The 17,279-nt window shown below is 30.9% G+C and overlaps 1 protein-coding gene across 1 annotated transcript; it reads right to left on the reverse strand.

Annotated features, from left to right (window-relative positions):
- Positions 1-2,318: 2,318 nt before the first annotated feature.
- LOC134692321 (ankyrin repeat domain-containing protein 34B-like) lies at positions 2,319-16,900 on the reverse strand. The gene is made up of 3 exons (XM_063552773.1): positions 16,654-16,900; positions 6,613-6,759; positions 2,319-2,545 (listed from the first exon to the last, which is right to left on the reverse strand). The coding sequence occupies exons 1-3, from the start codon at positions 16,898-16,900 to the stop codon at positions 2,319-2,321; spliced, it is 621 nt and encodes a 206-aa protein (XP_063408843.1).
- Between the last annotated feature and the right edge of the window lie 379 nt (positions 16,901-17,279).

A 17,279-nucleotide genomic window follows, 5' to 3' on the forward strand; every position in this document is an offset into this window, starting at 1 on the left:
GTAGTCGTATTGCGTTATTCGAAAAATAATGTAATAGAAAAACAAGTTTTGATACATTTACATCCTTCGAAGATAAACATGTCACGAATATGTCAGTTAAGAGAGATGCCTATAGGAAATTATTAACTGGTAAAGGTCAAATGAAAGACATACAAAGAAAGACTACTAATGATTATTTATTGCAATCAAAAGCATTTTGGAACGTCATTTGGTTAACGTGATGTCATGAAAGCAACGTATCTAGTCTCTAGTGATTATGTAAGCGAACGGTGTATGCGTACGATAATGCATAAAAGAGGATTTTATTCAGAATTGACAATTTTAAATAAACTTTTAATCTCAATTTTGAACCACGGAGAACTAAAAGTGACCTTTCAGAACGTTTATTTTTAAATATTGTTGTTACAAATATATATTATTTTGTTTTAGCATAGATGACTTATTAGACAAATGTATAAAATAAGTATTGCGTTTCGTGTGGAGCTAAAACTCATTTATAAAGAGTACCATTGTAGTCACAGCAAACTTATTTTTGTCAGAAAGCTGATATTTTAATTGAGGTTGAAAATGAAAAAAAGCGTTATTACAGCGGGACAAAAACAAATCAACAGGAAAAGGTTAAGTTATGAGAACAAGTCTGATACTCTCTTGCAATGCTTTATCAAATTGTAAAATTTGATTGTTTTGTTTCAAATGCACTTGATTATATAAAAGTCTCCATTATTTATTTCTTGCAACTAAAGCTTATGCAAATATTGCCATTCTATTTTAAAATACATCTTTATAAAGCAGTGTTAATTTAAACACATATGACTGAAATAACATTGTTTTGTTAATATCTTCAAAATGTCAGATAGAATGTCGTATATGTGTTAATTGTCAAACCTTTCAGCCTTTCCTTGTTTTAGTTAAGCTTTTTCATTGTCTTTTTAGTGTACGAAAATCAATCGATTCTCCTCAGCAAGATGCATTGATCCTGCTTTTGGTCATGTTTGTCTGTGTATTCTGTAAATTATGGAATTTAAAGTCCTTTTTGTATAATTCTTTCTTTTGTAATGAAAGACACTGTACACCTAACACCATTGGACCCTTTAACTATGTAAGTCTTCTCCCTATTTCACTGTTTTTTTTTCAATCATTATTGTAACGCGCTTTTAGAATCTGTATAAATGTCATAAATGTTTGAAGTTTTGGAGTCATGATACTCTTTAATGTTATAATTTAGTATGTCTAACAACTTTTTCTTTAGTTTGAGTTCCATTGATTAGCCTTGCGTAGACGAAAAACCAATTTAAAGCCAAACATCTTTTTATCCTTTAAAAATCTTGATCAGTATCACTGGTAGCAATGAATACAACAAACATTTGATGATATGGAATATTATTCGGTCATTTTCTCCTTGGTTCATAAAATGTTAAAAACCAACACAAAAAACTATCCCAATCGAACTAACATAACACAATCCCGCGAAATCTGTCATACAGGATTTAAAATTGTTTTTTTCAAGCGCCCGTAAGAAGTTATTATTTGCATGCAACACGCCTCTTTTCTTAATTAAAAGATCTAAAGTGTTAGGAATCATAATTTATGGATGAGTCGCAATGTCAATGATATAGAGACATAAAACATACAAAACAAAATAAGATTTTGGTTCCGAAACACAATACAGATAACAAACGTGAATATCCCCAATTGATTGTATGCAAACAGCTTTGAATTCAAAACTAGTGAAAAAAATGGAATTATTTGGAAAAGAATCATTTTTACATCAATATTAAACACAAACCAACTTGTAAAAATATATTTTAAATATATATTTATTTATAAAAATAAGTGCATTTTAAATCAGATACAAAATCAAAAGCAGTGGTACATACATATAACAAAACTGAATCAACAATCAAACGATGTCAATGTTTATAACCTATTTACACACAACTGAAAGTTATGAGAGGATGACAGTACTAAATAGTATGTTTAACTCTACAGCAATATATTTTCATCCTTGCAGGAGAAAAAAACCATTTCAACGTGTTCAGCATGTAACATAACTTGGTTTAAATGCTTGCAATGCATTAGTGTCGATGATACGATATGTGTAAAGAGATATATAAAATTGATATGATTATGATTATTATGAGTGAAAAACAATGTCCAGGTAAGGTCCAGTTGGAAGCACACGATTTAATCCGGAATTTGCCTGAGGTCATTTACACTTTCCATTGCATCAAAGTCATTTTTTGTCGGATGGATTATAAATAGTTGTTCTTTGGTTGTATAAGTTGATAATGGTTATGAGATTCATGAGTTTCTACAAGCTAGGAACCAACATATTTGTCTAAAAAATTAATCACTTCTTTAGACTTGGAATGAACAGCGTACACCATAGCATTCCTACCCGAACCATCAGTCTCATACACATTGACATTGTTTTCCAGCAGACATTTTATAATTCGGATCTTTTTATTTACATCCACATTCATCAGGCAGGCAATCATAAGTGGTGTCTGTCCAGCTGGGTTTCTAATGTTGAGATCTACTCCACCTTCAATTAGAATTTTAGCAAGTTTTATATCACACGAAGTTAAAGCTTTTAGAAGCATTGTATTTTGTTCCATGACTATCATATAGACAAAGTCGACTCCAAATGTATTACTGTCTTAATAACGTTTACATGTTGTCCGTTTTTATAGTGCTGGATTGTTAGGTAACGCCTTCTTTTGACATTTTCACAGAATGGCTATCATTAAAAGAACTTGCGTATCTCAATATAGTTTTTCCCTGACATTTAATTTTGCTAAATGTGTGTTCGCACCTTCAGCGGATTTTGTAATTTGTTTGTTAACAATGTGAAATTATCCAGAAAAGCATGTCATCCTCTAAGACATGTTCTATTTTATGTTTTCCAACAAATTTGTCATTTCTCGAGACTTTCATTAATTTTTTTAATGTTCAATACATTGCTATAACAAATATTTTAGACTGTGAAAAAAATTGGTTCTCTTTTGAGCTTGTAGGATGCGTACCATTTTAATCCCCTCTTAAAACCTGTCTGTGAAACAGCACTTTGGTTCTTTGAAATTAATTCTCTTTCCTACAATAATAAAAAGTTTTTGTTCTAGCAAATGGTCTTAAAAGATTATCAATAGTGTGTTTTAGTAATTTTGTTTCTCAATGCTCTTCAACTTCGTACTTTATTTGTCATTTTTAACTGTTTTGGATTCGAGCGTCACTGTTGAGTCTTTTGCAGACGAAACGCGCGTCTGGCGTGTATACATAATTTAGTCTGGTATCTATGATGAGTTTATTCGAATATTTGGTTGTCACTTCGCTTCAATATCGTAATCAATTATGCATATCAACTGTTCTATTTCAAATCTATAATGAATTGGCACATTTTAGTTTTAAATGATTTTCTACTATGCATTAAATCAAAGCCAACATGTTGATTTTGTCCTAGTCTACCCGGAAATTCTTGCGAAGACACACATATTGGCGCATTCATTATAATAAGCCTGTATCTTCGATTAATTGTTTTTGATTCTAAAGGATTTAATATTACACGTACTCGCTGTAAACGTATTTTGTGATAATAATATTTGATACGTTTATAATAATTTTATATTTTTTTGAATCAATAAATTCGTGAATAATCTGTACTGATTTACGACTAATGAAATTTATTCCGATATGGAAAAGAATCAATATTGCATCTAATTCGAAATCTGACGAAATTTGGCATAATTAAGAAAACAAAGTTATATATAAACATAATAGTATATTAGTTTTCGCTATGGAAAGTAAGTCCATTTTTCGAAGAAAGACATTACGCAAATATGACAGTTTCCGTTTAATACTGAAAACCGGTTAATTTTTGCAAATTTCGTGAGTAAATCGATAATGCAATTAAAATCGTCGTGAAAATGTTAAATTTGGTCTTTTGTTGTAACATCAAGTACATTTGAAAATCGCGACAGGACTAGAAAGACCAAAATAAGATATGAAGTAAACACGAAAATAACTTGTTTTAGAGTATGTATCGGTATCTCGTGTTAAGTTTTAATGATATAATTTGCGATTCCTTTTTCTTCAAATATGGGTAACACTATACCATATTTAAAGACATTGATTCGTTTGATGTTCTTTGTTATGATATTTAAGTTTCAAAGTCGCGTTTACTTTACATAACTTTGTCACACTTTTCAATTATTATTCAGGTTATTAAGCCATACTACTTTTGCAATGTCATAAATAATATAGACACGATTATAGAATCGTTGAGTCGAAGGTTCACTTGTAACACCATGTTTAGCACGTTTTAAGTGTTATTTATAAATGCCAGAAGTTTAAATAGTCTCTGCCTTCCAATTTCGAATACAAAGTCTATAATAAAAATGTCATTCTATTTATACCAAAATTTATATGTTATATATGGCTTGGGCCTTGGTGTCACTTTTAACACCAATGAAACAATTAACGTCTTTGTTGGTAATTTGTGTCATATTTCAAAAAGGCATTCAACGTCTGGGTTGTACATGTAACTGTGAAACTCTAAACTTTCAGCATTTTGTTAATGTTTAGTAGTACATTTCTACTATGATAAACGTAAATCGGTGCTTCTAGGCTGAAAGTCGCATTTTTTTCTCTAGTTTGTTTGTGTATTTTTCAAATATTAGAATTTTGAATTTGGTACACTATTTTCACATTCAAATGATAAATGTTTTTTTCGTTTTGCAAGACCTAATGAAGCCAAGCAGTCCTATGACATGCTTAATTATTGGCCTTGTATATTTATTGTCATTTATTTATAAACATTGGATCAATACTAATGCTTATGGACGTGTCCTCGTGTTGGGTATCAACATCCATGTAGTATCAACTCGAGTGTTGGCTCTACATATCCTTGACTGTTCGTAAAACACTAAAACTTTCCCATAAAAATATTATAAGTGTCAAACTCCAAGCATATTGAATTCCATTGATGAGTCTTGTGGAGACGAAATACATGCCTTACTTACAAAATTGAAATCCAAACATTATTCTTTATCCATTTAAACCACTTGATTTACTCCACTGCGAGGGAACGTTCTGTTTCTTAGGTCAATTAGCAATGTAGACAAAACAACATTTGATGATATGGAATATTATGCGGTCATCTTCTTTTCCTGTTCCATAAAAGTTAGACGAAAGACACAAGAGGGACAGTCAAACTGACAAATTGAAAACAAACTGACAACGCCATTGCCAAAAATAAAAAGACAAACAGACAAACAATAGTACAGAAGACACAACATAGAAAACCAAAGATTAAGGAACACGAGATCACCAAAAACTTGGGGTGATCCGGAATGGTAAGCACATCTGGCACCCTTACTGTTGCTTATGTTATTCCAAATTCGATAAATAGCCTCATTCGGTAGGTAACATTCGTGAAAAAGGTAAGGATTTTGTAGTTACGACATAATGAACATATCCGATATCATATGTGAAACACGGTTATTCCATAACGATCAACCAGCCGTACAAAAACAATCGAACTGACAACATTTTGTATTATTTGTGATTTATTCTCTTCAAATATGTTTGATTTGGCTTTTAAATTGTTTTGCTCAAGCGCCTGTGGCGCCTGTGATGAAAGACTATATACATGAAACGCACCTGTATTTATCTAAGGTATCTAAAAAATTAGGAATCATATGCCTGTAATTGATTTTTGGAGAAGGCATTACGATTTCCGATCGACGAATCGTACTAGACCTACTCCAAACGTTTACATATATTAAAAAAAAGAAAATCTCAAGCAATGGGTTTCGTCAAAATGTGAAGAAAAGCCTTAATGTCAATGTGATATAGAGATACAAAACACATACAAACAAATATATTTTCGGTTTGGAAACACATCATAGATAACATACTAGAGTATTCCCAATTATTTGTATGCAAGCACTTTTGAATTAAAAACTGCAATGCATTCAGTATATGTATGTTCAAATGCACCTTCACATCAAATCAGTATATTTAAAACATATTTTATTTATTTATAACAATGATTGCATGTAAACTCAGATACAAAATATAATACAGTGATACATAAATTTATTATAACTGAATAAATAATCGAATGAATTCTATCTTTGTAATCTTTTTACACACAATTGAAAGGTTTTTGTAAGATGGCTGTACTTAATTGTCCGTTTAAATCTACAGCAACAAACTTTCAAACTTGCATAAGAAAATATTCCAATGTCATATTTTGGTCATTATGTAACATAATTTGGTTTTCGATGCTGGCAATGTATCAGTGTCGATACGATATATGATATAAAAAATGAATATGGTTATGATTACAATGATGGAGATTAATAATGTCCAGTGGTGGCCCAGTTAGAAGCACAGTATTTAAGCCGGAAATTGTTTTAGCTTATTTACAGTTTCCATTCCATCAAAGTCATTTGCGCCGAATGGTTTATGGAAACTTGTTTGTTAGTTTTATAAGACGATAAGGTTGCTAATATCCATGCAGTTCTATATACTATGAAACAAAATATTCGTTCAAAATATTAATAACTTCTGTAGACTTAGAATGAGTAGCGTACATCATAGCATTCCTACCCGAACGATCTGTCTCGTTGATATCAACTCCATTTTCTAGCAGACAGTTTATAACTTGCATCTTTTTGTAAACATCAACATTCATCAGACAGGCAATCATAAGTGGTGTCTGTCCACTTGGATTTGTAATGTTGAGATCTACTCCACCTTCAATTAGAATTTTAGCAAGTTTTATATCACATGAAGTTAAAGCTTTGAGAAGCATTATATTCTGTTTCATGGCTATCATATACACGAAGTTGATTCCAAATATCTTTCTGTTTGGCTTTTGTAACATGTCATCAGTTCTTATAATGCTCGATTGTTAGGATACGCCTTCTTTTGGCATTTTCGCAGAATGAATATCATTAAAAGAAATTGCGTATCTCAATATAGCTTTTCCATGACATTTCAGTTTTGCTAAATAAAGGCGTGATCGCACCTTTAGCAGATTTTGTAATGTGCTTGTTCACAAGGTGAAATAACACAGAAAAGCAAATCATCTTACAATACATATCAGTTTTTAATGTGCTTGTTCACAAGGCGAAATTACACAGAAAAGCAAATGTTCTTTCAATACATATCAGTCTGATACGAATCGGTCAGCATTTATCCTTTTTCTTAAGTGATTGATGCTTCGGGAGAAAAGAAGCAACAGAGATATTTCCGTTTTAGACGGAATGGAACCCGCTACCTACCGCTTTCCAGGCAAGTACTCCACAATGAGTTTACCGTGGAGGATGTGTCCTACACACACAAGTAATATAAAAGAAACAGGTTTGATACTAGTACATGTTCCAAAGATAGTCATGTCACAAATATAACTGTGTTGTTAAAGATTTGACAAAAGTTATCACTCTTCATTCGACCGATGATCTTTGTGCTCTATACCAGTGAATATGTGAGTGCGCTTGAGTTTTCAACTATTCACCATTATATATTTTCCTTTTATTAAGATTTCAACACCTCATTACTCACTATTTGTCTTAATAAGTCTATGTTTCGCATAGGACACGAATTTCGACGCAACATAAGAGTTGTGGTAATGAATGTTAAATATTATTAAAAATATATGTTATTTCTAGTATTAACACTTCAAAAACATAATGCCTTACTTCTTTTTTTTAAATCCAATAAATGGCCCGAATCGAGTTGTCATATTTGAAAGAAACCAAATGATAAACACTTTTTATTAACTGTGCCTCACATGTCAAAAACATATGTTTTATTTTATGTTTTCCGATAAATGTGTGAATTGTTTAACCTATCATCCATTTTTTAGATATTAAATGCATAGCTATAACCATCAATTTAGACTGTTGAAACATAAAGTACACTTTTGAACTTGCAGCATTTGAATTTTTTTTATTTTCTCTTAAAAATCTCTCTGTGAGTATCGTAATTTTAGAGCTTAGAAATTATTACTTCTTTTTTCTACCATAATAAAAAGTTAATGTTCAACCAGATGGCTTAGAAAGATTTTTAATAACGTGTTTTGAATGTTTGGTTGTCAATGCTCTTCAATATTTATTTCAATATATTGAATTGGCACAGTAACTACCACATGGGTAAAACTCATCTTCTCAGAGACGTTTCGTCCACGAGGGTATCATTTTTTTAGAAGTAAAGAGCCCCCTATTGATAAGCTTAATTATTTATTGGGTCATTTTCTTTAAAGTTTCTTTTTCAATTAAAGAAAAGATGAAATAGTGAAAATACTAAGGCGTTCTTTTATAAGGCGTAAATGACAATGTCAAGGTTTGGTAAAATGAGTTTTGTAAGTTCAGTCTAAAATGATAAATTAATATTCTGTTGAAATGAGGAATGGAAAATATTTCCAGTACGTGAAATATTTTTGCAGAATTACAACTTATGTAGTACTTTGAAATATTGAGAAGATTCAATATTGCATCTGATTCGAAATTTGACGAAAATTGGCATACTCTAAAAAAACAAAGTAATATATATATAAAGAATAATATATCAGTTTTTGATGTTGAAAGTCCGTACATCTTTCGAAGAAGAAAACTGCACAAATATGGCATGTCGAAAATAAACTCATCATATATGGTTTGAATTTAACCAGGATTTTGTACTTGCGCCAGACGCACGTTTCGTCTACAAAAGACTCATCAGCTCTTATAAAAAAACATCAATAAAACCAAATAAAGTTCGAGTTCAAGAACATTGAGCATTCTTAAAATTTTGCCAAAAACAGCTAAGGTACAGATATTGAAAAGCCTTAAATATTAAACGTATTTAGAAAATAGGAAAAGGGATCAAATTGGAACATAATGTTTAAAAATGCATAGGGTCAAGAAATATAAATAAAAAACATGAAGATTTGAATTTGATGACATCATAATTACCACTTAATATGTACTGTTTTCACAAAAACGAGGGAAAATACAGAATTTATGTAGTTTTCTATCTTTTTTTCCATTGTGGAAACATTCTGCCCAGCCGAGAAACAATAAAATAATTTAACAGGAGCTTTATAATAACTGTTGGCTTTAGGAGTAGATTACCTTAGCCGTATTTGGCACAACTTTTTGGAATTTTGGGTCCTCAATGCTCTTCAACTTTGTATTTGTTTGGCTTTTTAACTATTTTGATCTGAGCGTCACTGATGAGTCTTATGTAGACGAAACGCGCGTCTGGCGTATAAAATTATAATCCTGGTACTTTTGATAACTATTTACACCACTGGGTCGATGCCACTGCTGGTGGACGTTTCGTCCCCGAGGGTATCACCAGCCCAGTAGTCAGCACTTCGGTGTTGACATGAATATCAATTATATGGTCATTTTTATAAATTTTCTGTTTACAAAACTTTAAATTATTCGAAAAACTAAGGATTTTCTTACCCCAGGAGTAGATTACCTTAGCCGTATTTGGCACAACTTTTTGGAATTTTGGGTCCTCAATGCTCTTCAACTTTGTATTTGTTTGGCTTTTTAACTATTTTGATCTGAGCGTCACTGATGAGTCTTATGTAGACGAAACGCGCGTCTGGCGTATAAAATTATAATCCTGGTACTTTTGATAACTATTGGCATAATATCACCAAATATAAAGTTGTTTCATGGGTGCGCACATACTTTTTCAAAAAGAAAAATCACAAATATGCACATTAAGTCATGATTTGCCATGGTTACTTGTTCGATGTCAAATGATTTGTTTTCCTAAGTACCTTACACCTTAGTCAAGTTTTCAGTAAATTAAGAATATGTATGATGACTTAAATTTGTAATAATTTATTGCTTTATTGCCCTACTTCTTAGAAGAAAATTAACAAACTTAAAAAAACAAAGTAATATATAAAAAGAATAGTATATTAGTTTTCGATATTGAAAGTCAGTACATCTTTCGAAGAAAAAAAATGCACAAATATGACATGTCGAAAATGCACTCATCAATGATGGTCTTAATTTTAGAAGAATTGGAATTATGTATTTGAGCTTATTCTCGTAACAAGGAACACAAGACATTAAAAAGTCATTAATTCGACATTATCAGAAATATACCACATATGTAGGTGTCTTTAGATATAATGTGTTGTTTAAGATGTAATTATAAACATTTGGTCTTGCAGGTCAATCAAAGCAGTTTCCGTCTTATACTTAAAATCAACTACTTTTCGCAAGCGATTTATTTTCACAACTTTTGTGAGAATTTTTTTTTATAATTCAATTATAAATCGTCGCAAATATATTAGAGTTGGTCTATTGTAATTATATCAAGTTCATTTAAAAATCAAGAAATGAACGAATCAAAAGGCAACTATAAAGACTAATAAGAAAAAAGTTTTCACGAAAATAAGTTGTTTTACAGTATATATTGACATCTTGATATACATACGTCACATACGTGTAAAACTGTGTTTTGAATGATATTAGAAAGGCATAATCAAAACTATTTATTTGTTTCGTGTTCTTTATTTTGATATTTTAGTTTCCATGGCTCGTTTACTTTACATAACTTTTTCCCACTTTTCTAGTATTAAAGGTTATTATGCCATACTATATATCCTTTTACAAAATCATCATTAATATAGACACGAGTCTAGATTCTTTGAGTCGAAGGGTCACTTCAAACACAATTGAAATGTTTAACCCGTTTCAAGTGTTATTTATAAATGCCAAGGGTTTAAATAGTCCCTGCATTCCAATTTACCAATGCCTATAATAAAAATGTCATTCTATTTATGCAAAAATGTCATATGTTATATATGGCTTGAGTTAAGGTGCCATTTTCAACACCAATGAGATGATTAACGTCTTTGGTTGTTGATTTTTTTTCATATTCAAAAATGCATCCAACATCATTGTTGTAACACATAATCGTGAAACTCTAATTTTTCAGCAATTTTTTTTTATGTTTAGTATATATCTAGTTTTAGCATTACTCTAATGCTTGAGGCACGAGTATAGTTTCACATTTTTCTATCCTGTTTGTCTGTGATTCCTCCAAATAATGGGATTTTTAATCATTTCGTTACACTATTGTCAGTGTCATTCATTGCAACTCTTTTTTTGGCAAGAACCTTATGAAAGCAAACGATCATATGGCATACTGCATTACTGGCCCTATAACATCATTGTCATTTATAGATATAGGAAGATGTGGTATGAGTGCCAATGAGAAAATTCTCCATCTAGTATGTAAAGAAGTTAGATCAATACTAATACTAGTGAACGTGCCATCGAGTTAAGTAACAGCCATTTAGTATCTACTCGCGTGTTAATATAAGAAATCATTAGTTATGTAGTTTTCAGTAAACTTACTGTTCGTATAACACGTAAACTATTCAAAAATATTGATGAGTTAAAACCCAAAGCATGTTGAACCCATTAAAAGTAACTTTAAAAACTTTGATATAAAGTTTTCAATGCCATTTAACTTGGTTACTGTCTTGGATTTCCATTTATTTTGTTCCAATGTGATTGAAGAGTCTGTTTAACTATTTTGATCTGAGCGTCACTGATGAGTCTTGTGTAGACGAAACGCGCGTCTGGCGTATAATCCTGGTACTTTTGATAACTATGTTAACGAAACGCATTATTAGTGTACAGATAGTTATTAACGGGCCGGACCATATGAGTATTTGGACCGAATAGATATTTTTTGTAATAATATATAAAAAATATCTTCATAAAAAACAATGAAGGCTTCAAGGAAATGTATTGTTTACAATTTTAAAGTTTTTATCGCTAATTGTACTTAAACGTAGGGTGAGATTTACTTCAACATAGCTTTTCTTGGGTCTTCCGATGTGCCTACGGTGTTTTTAAGAAGCTCTAGATATCAAATATTAATACATGATTGAATAACATCACATCACAGATAACACTTAATAAACTAGGGTCCATTTCGGTGACGTCAATCATTTTTAAAAGCAAAAACACGTATAAGTAAAGTATAAGTAACAAAATTCTGAACTGCTAATGGTAATTTTAAAGTTTCAAACGTGAGCAAATAATTAGACTCTTTATCTTGCACTTTTATGTCATTATGTTACAGATATTATTGGACGTTTTCTTTTCAAGTCGACATTTTGCCATTCACTCGTAATGACATATCAGTTATGACAAGCGGTATAACATGTGCTTCTAATAATTTTGACTAATGAATAAATTCACTGTGTGAAACTGCTTATTTCATTTTGTTGTTAATCTTGTTATCATTATCTTTTAATTGATCTATAATAAAATGACCTTTGGAAGTATCTTTTTAAAAAAATGACCTGACAATTATCCAGAAGGGTTATATAAAGAGTTAAGTATTTTAAAAACCTGTTAACTACCCCGACCATACGCGTACGGTCGAATCATACGCATATGGGCGAGCCATATGAGTATATACTCATATGTCATGACCATACGCGTATGGTTCAAATACTCATATGGTCCGGAGATTATTCATAGTTAAAAAGAAACAAAGGATAAAGAATCATTAAACGGCCAAAGACAAAATGAAAAGAATTGAAATAAAATGGAGTGATATTAATTGTCTTGTAACAAGAAATAAACATACTTAATAATGGTTATTTTTTCAACTACTAGTATATAAAAAATGTACCACCTCGGTAGTAGTCTTTGTTAAGATTTAATGTTGTATTGTTCAATTCAAGAGTTTGCTCTTGAAGGCAACCAATAGCAGTGTCATTAGAATATAGTGACAACTTGTCTTAATTATTAACATCGTGGTTTTCCTTCATTAACAGACTGTGTTTTCAGGAATAAATGCATCTTTGTACACAACAGTTTTTGAAGCTTAGTATTATCTAGTCGATTCCTTATAAGGAATATCTGTTATTAACTACAACAAAAAATACCCTCAAATGCTTTTAGAACTAGGTTGCATTAGATCTTAGAAAGGCATAGTAAGCAATTTTTACCCAACTCTATGTTTCGATATTTTTCAAATGACTTTAATGTAATTAGTAAATATAATGTAGGACGCCAGTCAAAGGATCACTTTAAACACCATTTAAATGTGTTTTGAATATCAAAACCTCAAATAGTCTCTGTTTGTCTATTTCTGGTATAATGGCTTTAAAAAGATGCCATTTTATATAAACTTTATTTATGGCATAAATAGAAATGTTACTTTAAGCACGTAGAAAGTGCTAAATTTTATTTCATTAATGTGTTTTATATGTCAAAATGCATTTTGCACCGCTAATGGTAGACATATGTTTGAATGTTTGACAGTTTCAGAATTATGTTGATTTTAGTGGAACATTTCTATAATATTTCTAGATTGTCAAACATCCATGTGTATTCATTAGCTAGAGTCATTCAGCTTGCTTCTTGTTTTCCATCCTGTTTATAAATTTGGGATTCTAAATCCTTCCGTTTTACAATATTCATAATAAATGAAAGACAAAGTTATCATACTTGAACTAGTTAAATATTCGACCTTATCATTGGAAGTTTGGTTTTGAATTGTCTTCGACCTTGTTTTGAATTATGCTTTTTAATGGGAACAGTACATTTTATGTGAATTTACTGCTCATAACATGATAACATTATTCAAGATACTAATATATTTATAATCCTATGCATATAAGACTATATATAAAAACATACTCCTTTTAGATATGAAGTTTACTCTTCATTTGTAAGATTTATTGTTTCTATCTATTTCTATTATATCGTGACACAATAGTCTTATGAGAACCTAAAGCACGTTTTATGTTATGAACTAGTAAAATTAGCCATAACTGAATATTATCCTTATTGTGCAATGCAATTAAACGTCATAAATGATTTATGTTTACCAGTTTTTCCGTTCGAGTTCAATTAACGAATCTTATTTGGTAAAATGAAAATTATGTGTTTTATTCAGAAAATACTCATCATACTCAACAGATCATAAGCCAAGCATATTTCTGTCATAAAAATATGGTTGATACTTAAGCTATTGGAAGTTTCGTCAATAAGAGTTTCACAAACAATGTCGTCAACACAAATGGGTTAATATACGATTTAATTGATGGATTCACAACGTAAAAGTTCACAAGAAGACGAATTATTCTACTCATACTTACTTTTCTGTTTCTCTAAGGATACAATGCAATTTTCTCTTTTACCTACATACGGGCCGTTTATGAGTAAATGCATGTTTTAACAAACTTGTTTGTTTTGTTTTCTGGATAAATGATACAATGATAAGTCTGTATCAAATTCGGTTTCTTATATGGAATTTTGATATAAGCAAAGTATATTTTTTGCATAATATATATAAAAAAAGAAGCAAATATCTATATATGATATAAGAATTAATCCTTGTGTGACTCTCAAAATGAATAAGCTGACCAGCACTTTTTTGTTGATGTCTTTTAGATGTCAAAATACATTCAATATCTTTTGTTGTTAAATTTACGTGTGAATTTCGAATCTTTCAGCCTTTATTAATTTTTAGAATAATCGAATATATTGCTAGAGTGTGAAATGTTATATTGATTGATATTCGTTGTCGCAATCGCTTGGTTTCAAAGGCTCTTAACTCTTTTAATAGTTTCTGGTATTTATTTATGCCATGTAAGGTTAAACAAATATATCATACTTCTTTTTTAGTACTGGACAACAGCTGAGGGGTAGAAATTACTAACAAATTTAAACATAGTGCATCAGAACTTTATGAGAAAAAAAAAGTTTTGTTCTATTTCTAGTATTTAGACTTATATAGAGAGGCTATTCTATGTGTACAAAAACCTATAGGCTATTTATGACTTGAATTGAAAGGACACTACCCAATTAACAGACTAACGCTTTATGCAAAGGTGTTTCATATCTCAGAAATGCTTTCATCATCTGATGTTGACAGCTAAATGTGTGAATCTGGAAATATGCAGCATGTTAATAAATTTCATTAGTACGTTTCTATTATACTTCCAGAGCGTACAAAAGTAATCGGTACTAATTGACGAGACACATTGACACTGATTCCATATTTGTTCGCCCTGTTTGTTTCTGTTTACTAATGGGGGTTTTGTCCTTCCGGTATAAACCTGCCATATATTAAATGACAAAGTATGTTTGCATAGAAGACCCTGTTGCTTTTCCCACTGTTGAATATCACCCCCAAAGTAGCCTCAACTAGGATGTTGAGCCTCTAATTCCATGTGGATTGAACATTTTAGAACTAGCCATAAACTTGTTTGATATCAAGTTTTAATTGCACTTCAACTTTGGAATTGGTTTTAGTTTCCGTCTGACTTTGTGTTGGTTTCACTGCGGCACCACTGATGTTTTTTCTGATGTTTTCACCAGTAATATTGTGACACAAAAATGACCCGAAATATTATATCATCTATTTTTTTTAGATAGAATTGTATAATACAATATCAAAATGTAAATTTTATCAAATAATAACAAGAATTGGTCTGTACTCCTCCTCCTACACAAAAACTGTGGTTTAGGACTGTTTTGGGGACTGAAAAAAATATATGGTACTACAAGTAACATTGAAACATTTGGTCGAGTTGTTGGCTCTTTGACACATTACCCTTTTCTATTCTCTGTCTTATTTATAATATCATATTCAAGTTAAAAATTACTCTTTTTCTTGATGCAAGTAAAACATTTGTTTTTACTGACATTCGCTTATAAAGTATTTACTAAAAAAAACGTTGACAAAATTAATCGAACAAAAACGAATAGTTGGTACTTGTTAAAATAGTTTTGATAAAAAGATAGATAACCAATTGTTAAGTGACATGTGGGTGAACACGTTATTTGCAATTCTGTCTAAAATTGCAGAATAAAGCAGACCGACTGAACCAAATCTTCCTATTTCTATGTGTATTGTTATTTTACGATCCAAGATGGCGATGTACAGTAAATCAATATTAACACAAAAGTCTAACACAAAACAGTGTATGAATCAGATATTTTAATTGCATATATCATAAAGTGCGTTCCCTGGAAAGACGGGATATTTGAATAACTGATTGAAAAATATGATGATGTTATTTTAACCGTTTTACACATAATTAAAAAGTCATTTGTAAGATGTAATAATTGACGAAAATCAGTTGTCCGTTTAACTCGTCAGAAATTTAACATCACATTTTTTTCAAGAGTCTTGTACAACACATATTTTCATTATTCAATATGGTTGGTCTTTCCATATAAGCAATGCCACAGCGTCGATTACTGTGAATTCGTTTATTTTCGTGAATTGAGAAAAATAGCATATCGGCGATATTTGATTTCGTGATTTTGCGAATCTATGCATAAAAAGCCTATAGTAAATTTGCATTTCGTTAAATATTTATAATAATGAATCCACAGTATAAGATCATTGTGAAGGTATATAAACGCAATATGATAGCAATAAAAGAAAGAGGATACACAAAAAAATGTCGAAGCACTTCATAAAATCCGAAACTATTCATTCACTATTTATTACATATATCACATTATTAGTCAATCGAAATTTAGTTTATAATAATAATTATCTCATCTACACGCTAGAAAAGAACATATTCGTCCATAGTATTGATAACTTTTGTACACTTGGAAAGAATAGCGTACATCAAAGCATTCTTACCAGAATTATCGGTCTCATAAATATTGACTTCGTTTTCCAGAAGACATCTTATAACTTGAACCTTTTTGTTAACATCCACGTTCATCAGGCAGGCAATCATAAGTGGTGTCTGTCCAGCTGGGTTTTTAATGTTGAGATCTACTCCACCTTCAATTAGAATTTTTGCAAGTTTTATATCACACGAAGTTAAAGCTTTAAGTAGCATTGTATTCTTGTCCATTACTATCCTGTTGCACGACGTCGACATCTTACGTCTTCTTTTATCACTTTTCTTCTATGTTATAATATTTTATAGTGTTTGATGGTCAAAACCCGCCTTATTTTCACACTTTCTGTGAGAATGACTATCGTTACACAAATCTGCGAAAGCTTAAACTTAAACTTTAAACCGTGTGTGATTGTATTGAACCGACATGATGAGTCGGAGATTAGATGAGCTAGTTCATAAGGTTAAATTCCATAGAAAGACACCCTATCCAGACACCATATTCTTTCGAAAATATGGACCCTGTCACTTTGTAAGCCCTTATCGAACATATACCAGAGTGACAGTCAAACTCATAGATTGAAAATTAACTGACAACAATCCGTAACACGACGGGTACCACAAGAGGAGAAGGATTAAC

The sequence above is a fragment of the Mytilus trossulus genome, chromosome 12 (genome assembly GCF_036588685.1).
Source record: "Mytilus trossulus isolate FHL-02 chromosome 12, PNRI_Mtr1.1.1.hap1, whole genome shotgun sequence".
In the NCBI taxonomy this organism is placed as follows: domain Eukaryota; kingdom Metazoa; phylum Mollusca; class Bivalvia; order Mytilida; family Mytilidae; genus Mytilus; species Mytilus trossulus.

Excerpts from the sequence above, each read along its gene's own strand:
- LOC134692321 (XM_063552773.1), bottom strand. The coding sequence starts at position 16,900 with ATGTCGACGTCGTGCAACAGGATAGTAATGGACAAGAATACAATGCTA. Across the intron at positions 6,760-16,653 it reads TTATGAGACCGATAATTCTG|GTGGAGTAGATCTCAACATT; the intron begins GTAAGAATGCTT and ends TTCTAATTGAAG. Across the intron at positions 2,546-6,612 it reads CAACGAGACAGATCGTTCGG|GTGGAGTAGATCTCAACATT; the intron begins GTAGGAATGCTA and ends TTCTAATTGAAG.